Source organism: Sinocyclocheilus anshuiensis, unplaced genomic scaffold (assembly GCF_001515605.1).
Source record: "Sinocyclocheilus anshuiensis isolate Anshui unplaced genomic scaffold, SAMN03320099.WGS_v1.1 scaffold1052, whole genome shotgun sequence".
Classification (NCBI taxonomy): domain Eukaryota; kingdom Metazoa; phylum Chordata; class Actinopteri; order Cypriniformes; family Cyprinidae; genus Sinocyclocheilus; species Sinocyclocheilus anshuiensis.
The window spans coordinates 963,869-978,455 of NW_015549556.1; the positions used below are offsets into that span (position 1 = coordinate 963,869).

General features: G+C 33.6%; 2 protein-coding genes across 2 annotated transcripts in view; both read left to right on the forward strand.

Annotated features, from left to right (window-relative positions):
- Positions 1–3,581, forward strand: part of LOC107656955 (latent-transforming growth factor beta-binding protein 4-like) — a 27,903-nt gene extending 24,322 nt beyond the window's left edge. The window contains exon 6 of the mRNA XM_016444917.1: positions 3,307–3,581. Within this exon, the coding sequence (XP_016300403.1) occupies positions 3,307–3,581 (275 nt within the window). The remainder of the gene's footprint in view (positions 1–3,306) is intronic.
- Positions 3,582–5,110: 1,529 nt separating this feature from the next.
- The window catches only part of LOC107656976 (latent-transforming growth factor beta-binding protein 4-like), a 25,020-nt gene continuing 15,543 nt past the window's right edge, over positions 5,111–14,587 (forward strand). Inside the window, exons 1-8 of the mRNA XM_016444941.1 lie at positions 5,111–5,230; positions 5,341–5,460; positions 6,167–6,286; positions 7,351–7,470; positions 7,571–7,690; positions 12,210–12,329; positions 13,127–13,246; positions 13,783–13,902. Of these exons, the coding sequence (XP_016300427.1) occupies positions 12,269–12,329; positions 13,127–13,246; positions 13,783–13,902 (301 nt within the window). The 5' untranslated portion in view covers positions 5,111–5,230; positions 5,341–5,460; positions 6,167–6,286; ... (1 more) ...; positions 7,571–7,690; positions 12,210–12,268. The remainder of the gene's footprint in view (positions 5,231–5,340; positions 5,461–6,166; positions 6,287–7,350; positions 7,471–7,570; positions 7,691–12,209; positions 12,330–13,126; positions 13,247–13,782; positions 13,903–14,587) is intronic.

A 14,587-nucleotide genomic window follows, 5' to 3' on the forward strand; every position in this document is an offset into this window, starting at 1 on the left:
CTGGAGAAGACAAAAGCTGCATGTTTGTAAGAAACAAATCCATCGTTAAGATGTTTTTAACTTTAAATCATTGCTTCTGGCCAAAATGCATGTCCATAATTCAGAATAAATAGTGGTCTGGTCTTTATCAGGAGAGAAATGTGCACAGATCAAGCACTGTTTGCATGCCAAAACAGTCCCAAAAATGTTCTAAACAAATATGTGGGTGGATTTTTATGTGAGAGACAACAGGACATGGACTTTTTAACTGGAGGAAGTGCTATTATGGATTATGGAGTCGTATTTTAGCCGGAAGCAATGGTTTAAAGTTAAAAAACGTCTTGATGATTAATTTGTTTCTTACGAACACGCAGCTTTTGGCTTTTCAGGATGTTATCTGATGGACTGGAGTGGTGTGGATTACTTGTGGATTATTGTGATGTTTTTATCAGCTGTTTAGACTCTCATTCTGAAGGCACCCATTCACTGCAGAGCATCCATTGGAGAGCAAGTGATGCAGTGCTACATTTCTCCACATCTGTTCCCATGAAGAAACATCTTGGATGACCTGAGGATGAAAACATTTTCAGCAAATGTAAATTTTTTGGTGAATTATTCCTTTAATGCACGCCAATACAGTACCTCGGATACTTTCAAATCCATACCATAAAGTGAACAAAAATGAGTGAAGGTTTTGGCTGTGTGGTGCTGTGCTTCTGTCTATTCCAGCAGGCATTACTTGGCTCTGCTTGAGAGATGCCTGTTGGGCGGAGCTATACTTTGCCCTTTGACCTGACTCTATGCATATGCATCCTTACATCGAGGCCTATCCCGACTGATCATTCCTTATTTTCTGGTGTTTTCCCGTCATTTGGGAGCTGCCTCTTTCTGCCTGAGTTTTTGCATCTGGGAAATTCTGTGACTATTTTAATCAGATTTTCTTCTTGTCTGAATCTTGTCAAGCCTTCATGTCACTCTGAGCATGTTCATGTTTGTCAGTCAGGTAAGTGTACGTACGCTTGCTGTGTCTGATCCTGTATATGTGTGATTATGTGCATATTCCTGCAGTAATTTGAGCTGATCGGTATGTCATTTCGAGTGGCTCTGTGGCTGATTATTGTATGCCTGGCTCTACTTTAAACTTTGTTTGTGCTGCTAAACCAATCAAAGCGTGAAAAGTGTAAAGAATGATGTCAATGTGTAATGAGTAGCAGAAATATTTATTACTTTTGGATTGCTTTTTAAGCTAGATTTGCATAAGGAACACCCATAATGAAAGCAATCAACTTAAAGGAATAGTTCACAAAAAATTATTTGCTCACATCGTTCCAATGACTTTCTTCTGTGGAACACAAAAAGAGATGTTTTGCAGAATGTCCAAGCTGCTCTTTTACACACAATGAAAACAGACAGTGATTCACACTGCCAAACTCCAAAAAGGACAAAAACAAAAAACACCATTAAAATGTGTGCACTATATTCTAAGCCATGCAATAGCTGTGTGTAATGAGCAGGCCAAAATGTAAGACATCTTTCACTAAAAATCATTCTTTCTGCACATTTACTGTTTTATTTTTTATTTATCTGTTCTTCAAACAAAGCTATAACGACCTCTGTGGAAAAAGAAGTGTGCTTAATTATATTGAATGTGCACTTGTAGTGTACTTCAAATTAAAAGTATATTTAAAAAAAAAAATACATTTAATAATGAAAAAATAGCCACTTAAGTACACTTAAAGAGATATGCTTTTATGACTTTCTTAACACACTTAAGTACAGTTTTAAAAAGTGTAAAATGTCTAATTAAAGTTTTACTGTGAAGTACATTATAAATCATTGTGATTTAATAATCTTTAAAATCTAAAGAAAAAAATATATATTGAAATTTCTTAATTTAAATTAAAAAAAAACAATATTTTAAAATAACATATCCTAAGTTTTTTTTATATTTTTTTAGAAATGCAACATTTACAATTACATTAAAATTATATTAAATGTAAATGTGTATACTCACACAATTACATTTAATATAATTTTAACTTAAAACTTATTGTAAATAACATGCAATTAAGTGTCTGTAAACATTACATTCAGTTCACACTTAGGTTTATTCTTTTAAAGCATTATTTCTGTCATAGGTTCTCTTTAAAAGTATGCTAAAATGTACTTCTTTTCCATAAGGGTATGGTTTCAGACTTGAGATTTAGAGTATGATTCATATAGACTGATTTTATTAATATCTTTATGGTCACTGTACGCTTTTATTGTATGAAAAGAGCAGCCTGATCATTCCTCTAAACTCCTGCTTTTGTGTTCCACAAAAGAAAGAAAGTCATAAAGGTTTCAAATGACATGAGGGACAGTGAATGATGACAGAATTTATTATTATCTTTTTTTTTGAGAGAACTATCCCTTTTAAGACAATTTAAATCACTATAAGGAGCGGTATGAACAGAAAAAAATATATATTGAAATTTCTTAATTTAAATTAAAAAAAAAAACAATATTTTAAAATAACATATCTTAAGTTTTTTTTATATTTTTTTAGAAATGCAACATTTACAATTACATTAAAATTATATTAAATGTAAATGTGTATACTCACACAATTACATTTAATATAATTTTAACTTAAAACTTATTGTAAATAACATGCAATTAAGTGTCTGTAAACATTATATTCAGTTCACACTTAGGTTTATTCTTTTAAAGCATTATTTCTGTCATAGGTTCTCTTTAAAAGTATGCTTAAATGTGTATACGCACACAATTACATTTAATATAATTTTAACTTAAAACTTATTGTAAATAACATGCAATTAAGTGTCTGTAAACATTACATTCAGTTCACACTTAGGTTTATTCTTTTAAAGCATTATTTCTGTCATAGGTTCTCTTTAAAAGTATGCTAAAATGTACTTCTTTTCCATAAGGGTATGGTTTCAGACTTGAGATTTAGAGTATGATTCATATAGACTGATTTTATTAATATCTTTATGGTCACTGTACGCTTTTATTGTATGAAAAGAGCAGCCTGATCATTCCTCTAAACTCCTGCTTTTGTGTTCCACAAAAGAAAGAAAGTCATAAAGGTTTCAAATGACATGAGGGACAGTGAATGATGACAGAATTTATTATTATCTTTTTTTTTGAGAGAACTATCCCTTTTAAGACAATTTAAATCACTATAAGGAGCGGTATGAACATGCTTTTATGTTCATAAATGATTGCATTTTTATTCGCATGCATGATCTGTTGCATGTTGAGATTCACATCCCAACCTGTATCTCTACGTAATGTTATTTTGTATTGTTTCCCCCCTCATAGCGCAGAAGGTGATCTCGGAGGAGAAGGACCAGTGTTTCCGTATCCTGAACCAGGGCTCCTGTTCTCTGCCCATCCTGAAGAACATCACCAAACAGATCTGCTGCTGCAGTCGAGTGGGCAAAGCCTGGGGCAAGAGGTGTGAGTTATGCCCGTACTTCGGCTCAGGTAAGAGACCTTTCAGACATTCAAAGAATGCTCTTTTCCTTTCAAACAACTGCATTGGAAAGAACATCTTTAATGCAGAAGTTTGGGCAATGAGTAAGAAGGCTGGATGACAGCACTGAGAACATTGCAATGTGTTAGTACAGAATATTGAAACAACATGATTTGTTTTTTACACAAAGAGTCCAACTGTTCCTCAACTGCTCTGTCCCACCCAAACCAGCAACAATATTTCTCTGAAAATGTCTGGAGGAATATCAAAGCAGTTGGAATATACTGTGTAATTTGTTCAAATACCACAAGTTTCTAGCATTGTCCCAGTTGACCCTCAATGTTTCTGGCTCGATTAAGAAACAAAAAAAATGTGACTCTACTAGACTTTTACTGTACATGGTTAGGGTTATATGTGTTTTTCAACTGTGTCCATTTCAGTGAATTATGTCTTCTTTTTATTATTTGAAAGCTGTTACACCCCTGTGAACAAGTAGTGTGCTTAACTGTATTGAATGTGCACTTGTAGTGTACTTCAAATCTTAAAAGTTTATTCTAAAAACTGTACTTGCAGATAATATAATATCAATGAAATAAAAGGCCACTTAAGTGACTTAAAGAGAGACACTTTCATGACTGTTTCTTAACACACTTAAGCCTTAACCCTCAGCTGGGCCACTGCCAAGGTATGTGCCTGTGAGTTACTGCATGACTTAAAACATGAGAAATAAGCAACACTGCAGACTTCCACTCTCAAGAAGAAAAATATGCATGGTATCATATCAGTGTACTTCCTAAAAAGGCTTTTAAATCATGTAGATATTACATGTTTCTTCCACACCTCCAGACCGCCCGCCATTTCTCCACAGCATATTTTAGATTGTTTTACGTAACTCAACAGTATTTCGCATTGTAAAAGGATTCCTCATTTTCTCATTGGTGCATCAATGCTTTTAAGGTCAAAGGTCAGGGTGGTATTGCTGAGAGGACAGCTAGATCACATATTTATCATCTCTGATTTTCAGCGCTTTAACTGTGTTAATTTGTTTTATGCACATGCATGACTTTGTAATGCGTTACTTGCAACAATAAAAGTTACTTTCAAATGAGGAGAAACACAAGCAATTTATCACATTGGAACCAGAAATATTAGCAGTACCACAATCAGGGTTATTATAGTTACCTAAATAAAAAAAAAGTTCACTATATATATATATATATATATATATATATAGACACACACACACATGTACATACACATCTATATATATATATATATATATATACTAAAATGAACAGCTGCGTTACTTGGAAAAAAAAAAAAACCTTAACTGAGATGAAAAAAATATAAAAAAACTTAAAGTTATTTTATTTCAGCTCATTTTTGTTTAGTTTAAGTACTAAAAAACTAAAACTAAATAAATTAAAACTAATAAATAACAAATAATAAAAACTAGTTAAAAAAAAATTTAAAAACCTAATAAAAATAACAAGCACATACAATTAAAACTTTAACGAAAAAATTTAAGTGAAAAGATAAAATATCAAAGTAAAACCTAATTTAAAATATTGACAAAATTTATAATTGTACATTGTAGTACAACAATACTGACTGTAATATAGAGTCAGAAGAAATCAATGATTAACTTAAACGAGTGCCTGCTGACGCCCCGGCCGTGTTCTGTGGGTCAGTGTCAGAATACAGCGGGAAGCTTCCGGTGCGTTTGTCCATCAGGATACCAGACCAACTCCCAGCAGACCCTGTGTGTCGGTCAGAAACATCTCATTCTCTCAGTGCGCTGGAGAAACACTGCCTAAGAGCATGTTTGTAAAATGTCGTGCATGTACTGTAATCACTGATGAGATCGATGGATTCCACAGATTTGGATGAGTGCCGTCAGGTGCCCAATCCCTGTGTTAACGGCCGCTGTGACAACACACTGGGCAGCTTCAGGTGTTTGTGCAGGACTGGATACAAGCTTCAGGACAACAGCTGCATAGGTCATTCAAATCATTTTACCCACAATGCTTGCTCACTTTTTCTTTGTTTTGTACCTTCTAACACTTTATTTTAGTGACAAAATGTTATATTATCCAATATTTTAAGACATTCATTTAATTACCATTCCATAGTTTGGGGTCAGAACGATTTTTTCTTTTAACGACACATTTAATGACACATTAAATCTCTGTTGCGAAGCAAAATGCTTTTGAACCTTCTATTTATCAAATAATCTTGAAAAGCATGCATCACGGTTTCCACAAAAATATGAAGCAGCACAACCGTCTTCAATATTGATAACAATCAGAAATGTTTCTTGAGCAGCAAATTAGAATGATTTCTGAAGATCATGTGACTCAGAAGACTGGAGTAATGATGCTGAAAATACAGCTTTGATCACAGAAATAAATTACATTTTAAAATATATTCTCATAGAAAACAGCTATTTAAAATTATAATAATATTTCACAATTTTTACTGTATTTTTTAATCAAATAAATGCAGCCTTGGTGAGCAGAAGAGACTTCTTTCAAAAGCATAAAAAGCTCTTACTGACCCCAAACATTTAACCAGTTTTGTATCTGATGACTCAATGAAAATGTACTGCATGATAGGAATGAATCATGTGTTTTCTGTCTCCAAAAATAGTATTTGTTAGGTTTGTTAAATTGTGATTTCAAATCATGTGGTGTTTTGTGCTCTTAGACGTAGATGAGTGTGTCGACCCCCTGCGCTGTCCGGGTCAGGAGTGTGTGAACTCTCAGGGCTCTTACAGGTGTGTCTCCTGCAAGCCGGGCTTTGATCTGCTCAACGGGCAATGTTCAGGTAACACACTGCTCACAAATATCAACAGATTGACTGTAAATATTTATTTTACAGCAAACTAATCTGTATTAGTCTGCTGTAAAGGGGCCCTGTTATGTTGTGAAAAAGACTGAAAAAAACTGAATGTAATGTTTTCAGACACTTAATTGCATGCTATTTACAATTAAAGGAAAATGTATTAAAGTTTAAAATTAATTGAACTTAAGAGCGCTTTTTAATCTTTTTAATCCTACTTACTTCTATTGTCTTTGAAATGTGGTTACTAAAGATAAGTTATTTTGAAATACGTTACTGCTGAATGTACTGACAAGCATTTATGATAAACTAAAATATACGTTAATATATATTTTGTCATTTAATGTCATAAAGATGAAGTTAGACATAGGTCAAGTTGTGACTTAATGTAGGTCAATATTTTGGCTTTTTACAACTTAATTTCAGCATCAACAAAAATATAGTAGAAATAGAAGTATATATTTCACTTGAGATAAAACTAAAAACATTTTGTTAGTCAATGTTTAATTTATTTACTTAATAAAAATAAACAGAGCTTTTAAAAACGTACTGTTTATTCTCATACATATTTTTTTTTAAATACTGCATGCATAATATTTTCTGTTATGTACTACAAAAAAATTATATTTAGTACATTTAAATTGCATATGATAACACACTATAGTTAAAATTATAATCAGGCGATTTACATGTACTTTAGTATGTTAGTCAACACATCAAAATAAGTGTACTTAAAAGCACCACAAAAGATTAAACATAATGATTTAACATGTACTTTAAAGTAAAACGTTTAATTTGACATTGTTACAAAGTGAACTTTTTTTAAAAGTCTACTTAAGAAACAAAGTCACGAAAGTGTCTCTCTTTAAGTGCACTTAAGTGGTCTTCATTAATATTATATTCTCTGCAAGTACAGTTTTCAAAATATACTTTTTAAGATTTGACGTACACGGCAAGTGCACATTCAGCACAATCAAGCAAAGTTATTTTACACAACAGTTTACAAGAGTGAAACCTTTCAAGGTAAAAGCAATGGTTCTCTTCTTCAGATATTGATGAATGTCGCCGGACGCCGTCACCCTGTCCGGATGGCCGCTGTGAAAACACACCAGGCAGCTACAGATGCTCATGTCGAACAGGTTACAGATTCCAGGTCAACACCTGTGTGGGTAAGAAGTGTAAAAGTGACTTAAGTCTAAATAATATACGTTTAGATGTAAAGTACGGCTGTGTTCCCGTGTGCATGGTTTGATATGCGTGATGTTACAGATGTGAATGAGTGTGAGGATCCATCCCAGTGTCCCGGACAGGAGTGTGTGAACTCTCAGGGATCGTATCGCTGTGTGTCATGCAGGCCTGGATTTAGCCTTAAAAACAGAGCATGTTCAGGTAACAATCACAAATCCATTTCAAATCACCAGCAAGTCACGTTCCTGTGCAATACGAACAGACCGTGAATGTAGGATGGTGTTGTGTGTCTAGATATCGACGAATGCCGTCAGATGCCGTCTCCTTGCTCTAACGGACTGTGTGAAAACACGCTTGGCAGCTTCAGGTGTGTGTGCAGAACCGGCTACAGACTGCAGGGCAGCTCCTGCACAGGTATGAGCATTCATGCAAACCAGTTATTATTAATGACTTAAGCACTGTGACTCATGTGTGTGTGCATGTGGACACAGATGTGAATGAGTGTGAGGATCCATCCCAGTGTCCCGGACAGGAGTGTGTGAACTCTCAGGGATCGTATCGCTGTGTTTCATGCAGGCCCGGATTTAGCCTTAAAAACCGAGCATGTTCAGGTAAATACAACAAGTCAAGTCACCTTTATTTGAATAGCGCTTTATACAATATTGATTGTGTCAAAGCAGCTTTACAACACATCTGGACTGAAATGTAACCATGAATGAACCATTATAATTATAAACCTGGACATGACCTTTATAACAACCAAAGTAAACTGTTATCCTGATGGAAAAACCACCCAAAAAATTATACTTTGGACCAACTTAAAAATGACAGCCAAATTGATCTGTTTTTCTCCAATTATATTTATGGTTTGGTTCAAATTTTGATTTATTATTAATCAAACATATTTATTTTTCCAAAGGCAAAAACCCTCATACGAAGTAAAATATAATTTATTATAAAGACCACTGTACTTAATCAATATATACTGTATATATTTTTAGACATGGACCAAATTGTTACTTAATGTAGGTCGATATATATATACTTTTTTTTTTTTTTTTTACTAAATTTCACCATAAACAAAAGCTACATTAGCTATAATATGAGTAGAATTGGAATTTTCACTTGAATTGAATTTTTTCTCAGAATTGGAGTTGATAACTCGAAACATGGAGTTTTTATCTCACAATTCTGAGAAAAGAAGTCAGAATTGTGAGAAAAACTGACTTTATAACTCGCAATTGCAAGTTTATATAATGCCATTGCAAGAATAAAATTAATTGTGATATATAAAGTCACAATTTCCTTTTATTTAATTATTTATTTATTAAGTGGTGGAAACAGGCTTCCATGGTTATGTACCAAAAATAAATAAAAATTAATACAAAACAGAAAAATTAATAAAATGTAGTTTTTAAAATTTCTGCAGGCAGTAAAGTAAATGACACTGTCATTTCACTTTTTTCAACTAAATAAATAAATAGTTCTGATTGAGCTAGATGGTCCACCAGGTTGACATCAGCCATCATCAACAGCTGGAAATCCAGTTGATCAACCACCTAAACCAGCTTGAACCAGTTTATGTCCAGCTTCAAGCAGCTGAAGATCATATACCGTATTGGCCCGAATATAAGACGACCCCCCTTTTTCCAGATGTACCTTTTGGAAAAAGGCTTTTTAAAAAACAAATCTTGTTTTTTCTCAGTAAAACACATTTTGTCTTCAATTATTTTCATATTGCATATTTTTCCTATTTTAATTTTTGTTTTGAAAGTATGGTAAAAACTGGTAAAATGTACCAACAATCACATTTAAAAAATATACACTTTTTGATATACCATAAAAAAAGAAAAACAGGTAGCCCATCTGAATTAGGACATTTAGGCTATCCATCTAATAGTAGCCTACCAAAATCTTATTAACAGTAGAAGTTAAATCTTACTGTAGTCTTCAAATCTGGGTACTGTCTTACGTTTTAAAATCACAAAGGGAGTTTGGTCCCATCAGGCTAACGTGACAGTCACGACTCATGCAGCTGTAAGCTTTTCTTTTTCTTTTGTTTTTACTCGCGATCTTTACAACACGCATTACATTACGTATTTCATGGCACACTCGTTTTATGCGGTTTTGGCGCCACCTAGTGTTGTGGGTGTATTATTGACGTCAAAGTCTAGACCCTGAATATAAGACGACCAGTTATTTTACACAACAGTTTACAAGAGTGAAACCTTTCAAGGTAAAAGCAATGGTTCTCTTCTTCAGATATTGATGAATGTCGCCGGACGCCGTCACCCTGTCCGGATGGCCGCTGTGAAAACACACCAGGCAGCTACAGATGCTCATGTCGAACAGGTTACAGATTCCAGGTCAACACCTGTGTGGGTAAGAAGTGTAAAAGTGACTTAAGTCTAAATAATATACGTTTAGATGTAAAGTACGGCTGTGTTCCCGTGTGCATGGTTTGATATGCGTGATGTTACAGATGTGAATGAGTGTGAGGATCCATCCCAGTGTCCCGGACAGGAGTGTGTGAACTCTCAGGGATCGTATCGCTGTGTGTCATGCAGGCCTGGATTTAGCCTTAAAAACAGAGCATGTTCAGGTAACAATCACAAATCCATTTCAAATCACCAGCAAGTCACGTTCCTGTGCAATACGAACAGACCGTGAATGTAGGATGGTGTTGTGTGTCTAGATATCGACGAATGCCGTCAGATGCCGTCTCCTTGCTCTAACGGACTGTGTGAAAACACGCTTGGCAGCTTCAGGTGTGTGTGCAGAACCGGCTACAGACTGCAGGGCAGCTCCTGCACAGGTATGAGCATTCATGCAAACCAGTTATTATTAATGACTTAAGCACTGTGACTCATGTGTGTGTGCATGTGGACACAGATGTGAATGAGTGTGAGGATCCATCCCAGTGTCCCGGACAGGAGTGTGTGAACTCTCAGGGATCGTATCGCTGTGTTTCATGCAGGCCCGGATTTAGCCTTAAAAACCGAGCATGTTCAGGTAAATACAACAAGTCAAGTCACCTTTATTTGAATAGCGCTTTATACAATATTGATTGTGTCAAAGCAGCTTTACAACACATCTGGACTGAAATGTAACCATGAATGAACCATTATAATTATAAACCTGGACATGACCTTTATAACAACCAAAGTAAACTGTTATCCTGATGGAAAAACCACCCAAAAAATTATACTTTGGACCAACTTAAAAATGACAGCCAAATTGATCTGTTTTTCTCCAATTATATTTATGGTTTGGTTCAAATTTTGATTTATTATTAATCAAACATATTTATTTTTCCAAAGGCAAAAACCCTCATACGAAGTAAAATATAATTTATTATAAAGACCACTGTACTTAATCAATATATACTGTATATATTTTTAGACATGGACCAAATTGTTACTTAATGTAGGTCGATATATATATACTTTTTTTTTTTTTTTTTACTAAATTTCACCATAAACAAAAGCTACATTAGCTATAATATGAGTAGAATTGGAATTTTCACTTGAATTGAATTTTTTCTCAGAATTGGAGTTGATAACTCGAAACATGGAGTTTTTATCTCACAATTCTGAGAAAAGAAGTCAGAATTGTGAGAAAAACTGACTTTATAACTCGCAATTGCAAGTTTATATAATGCCATTGCAAGAATAAAATTAATTGTGATATATAAAGTCACAATTTCCTTTTATTTAATTATTTATTTATTAAGTGGTGGAAACAGGCTTCCATGGTTATGTACCAAAAATAAATAAAAATTAATACAAAACAGAAAAATTAATAAAATGTAGTTTTTAAAATTTCTGCAGGCAGTAAAGTAAATGACACTGTCATTTCACTTTTTTCAACTAAATAAATAAATAGTTCTGATTGAGCTAGATGGTCCACCAGGTTGACATCAGCCATCATCAACAGCTGGAAATCCAGTTGATCAACCACCTAAACCAGCTTGAACCAGTTTATGTCCAGCTTCAAGCAGCTGAAGATCATATACCGTATTGGCCCGAATATAAGACGACCCCCCTTTTTCCAGATGTACCTTTTGGAAAAAGGCTTTTTAAAAAACAAATCTTGTTTTTTCTCAGTAAAACACATTTTGTCTTCAATTATTTTCATATTGCATATTTTTCCTATTTTAATTTTTGTTTTGAAAGTATGGTAAAAACTGGTAAAATGTACCAACAATCACATTTAAAAAATATACACTTTTTGATATACCATAAAAAAAGAAAAACAGGTAGCCCATCTGAATTAGGACATTTAGGCTATCCATCTAATAGTAGCCTACCAAAATCTTATTAACAGTAGAAGTTAAATCTTACTGTAGTCTTCAAATCTGGGTACTGTCTTACGTTTTAAAATCACAAAGGGAGTTTGGTCCCATCAGGCTAACGTGACAGTCACGACTCATGCAGCTGTAAGCTTTTCTTTTTCTTTTGTTTTTACTCGCGATCTTTACAACACGCATTACATTACATATTTCATGGCACACTGGTTTTATGCGTATTTGGCACCACCTATTGTTGTGGGTGTATTATCGACATGTCAAAGTCTAGACCCTGAATATAAGACGACCGTGTTTTTTCAGATGTATTTCCAAGAAAAAAACATCGTCTTATATTCGGGTCAATACGGTAATTCTGTTTTTTGCTGGACTTGAAGCCTATTGTATAATGAGTGAGTAGTTTCTGTGTCTCAGATATCGACGAGTGTCGCCAGACTCCTGATGTGTGTGTTAACGGCCGCTGTGAGAATAACATGGGCAGCTACAGCTGTGTGTGTCGCCCTGGATTCAGACTGGAGAGAAACATCTGCACAGGTGACCAAACCGTCAGAGCCGTTTTACTGGGCTAAACCTTCTCAAGCTCAACATGTGCCTACACTTTAGTACGTATTACGGAAATAATGTACTTTAAAAGAATATACTTAATTGTGAACTGAATTTAATGTCTTCAGGCACTTAAGTGCGTGTTATTTACAAATAAATGAAAATGTATATAGGTTAAATTTATATGAAATGCAATTAGCTGAACTTTAGAGCTTTTTTGGCCCACTTAAGTAGGACTTCAGTACATCTTTATATGTAATTTCATAATTACTTCTATTGTATTTAAAATATGGTTAAAGTTACTGCTGAATGTGCTGTCATTTTTTTTAAATATACTTAAATGTCATTTCTATTGAAACTTGTATGTCGTGTTTTTAAATATAGTTGTAATTACATATTTGTAATTTAGAACATTTAACGTTCTTCAGTTAAAATGATAATCAAGTACTTTACATGTGCTCAACGCATCAAAATAAGTGTACTTCTGCAAAGCACGACAAAATATTTAAACAATTATTTAAAATGACCTTATATTAAAAACTGACATTATTACAAGTGCATTTAAGTCTACTTAAGTGTGTTTAGAAACATAGTCATTAAAGTCACTTAAGTGGCCTTTTATTTAATTAATATCATATTATCTGCAAGTACAGTTTTTAAGTATATACTTAAGACATGCAATACAATTAAGCACACTGCTTTTTCACAAGCGGTCATTGCCAACTTCACCCACAAATGTGTTCTATTCATGAACTATTGGTTCTGGTCTGTTTCTTATCTTGTTCCAGATGTGAACGAGTGTGAAAATGAGCTTCAGTGTCCAGGAAAAGAGTGTGTGAACTCGGTCGGCTCCTTCAAGTGTGTCTCCTGTCAGCCGGGCTTTGAGCTTCTTGACGGGCAATGCCAGGGTATCACTTTCGTTAACAAATAACATTGATCTGATATGAAAACAATAAAGGAAAGTGGATATTTATGTAGTTTTTAATGCAATTATGGGACACAAAGTCACAATTTTTAATCAATCAATCAACATTTATGTCTGTAGCACATTTGAAGTTGACCACCGTGCTTTTTACACTATACCAAAATGACCACACAGACGCATAATAGAGAATTATGAGATATTACATTGATGTTTATGGTTGGTGTTTCTGTAAGTGATTTCAGATACTTTTCTAACTTTCTAACCACATGCCTTCTCTCCAGAAGATGAGTCACATTTATATAGCGAATTCATATCCATTCAAAGCAGCTTAAATGCATGGTTCGGTGTTACAGCGTCTACATTCTAGCAAATCCGATGTTAAAAATCTTGAATGTGCAAAATGTTTCAAATTGACTGGTCTTCTGACTCTTTTTTTGTTATTGTTTGTTATTTCACAGAGACTGTTGTGTATGGGAGTCTGGTCCATTAACGGGTTTTGAATGTGCACTGTGTTTTCAGATATAGATGAATGCAGTCAAAAGCCCACGCGCTGCACTAATGGCCAATGCATGAACACTCCCGGCAGCTTCAGGTGTGTGTGTGACCTGGGCTTCAATCTACAGGACGCCACATGCACGGGTAAGAGAGCTCTAAAACCATAAAAAAATTGTTCTTTGAAATTAAATAAACGTTAACTGAAATAAAATGTTAAAAACGCAAACTTATTTTATTTGAGCTTGTTGTGAATGCTAATTTCTACTTTTCATTTAGTTTAACTTGGTGAACTAAACTAAATAAACTAAAACTAATAAATACAAAATAATGACAACTATATACTATATACATATAAAATTACAAAAACACAGCTTTAAGCTTTAAACTGTAACCAAAATGAAAGGGAAAACAGAAAATATAAAATAAATTTGAATTCAAAATATTAACGAAAACTAGTATATGAATGATACTAAAACAACACTGCTTGAAATAAAATAAAATAAATTCAAAATAAAATAAAATAAAATAATTTTAAATTCAATTCAATTCAATTCAATTCATTTCAATTCAATTAATTCAATTCAATTCAATTCAATTCAATTCATAAAACTAAAACTTTACTAAAATTTTAACCAAAATTAAAGTGAAAACAGAAATTATAAAACTAAAATCAAATTCAAAATATTAACAAAAAACTATAATTGCATATCAATGATCCTAAAATAACACTACTTGAAATAAAATAAATGTTAACTGGGGAAAAAAAAAAATATATATATATATATATATATTTTTTTTTTTTTTTTCCCACCTACTTTCCAAGGCACCA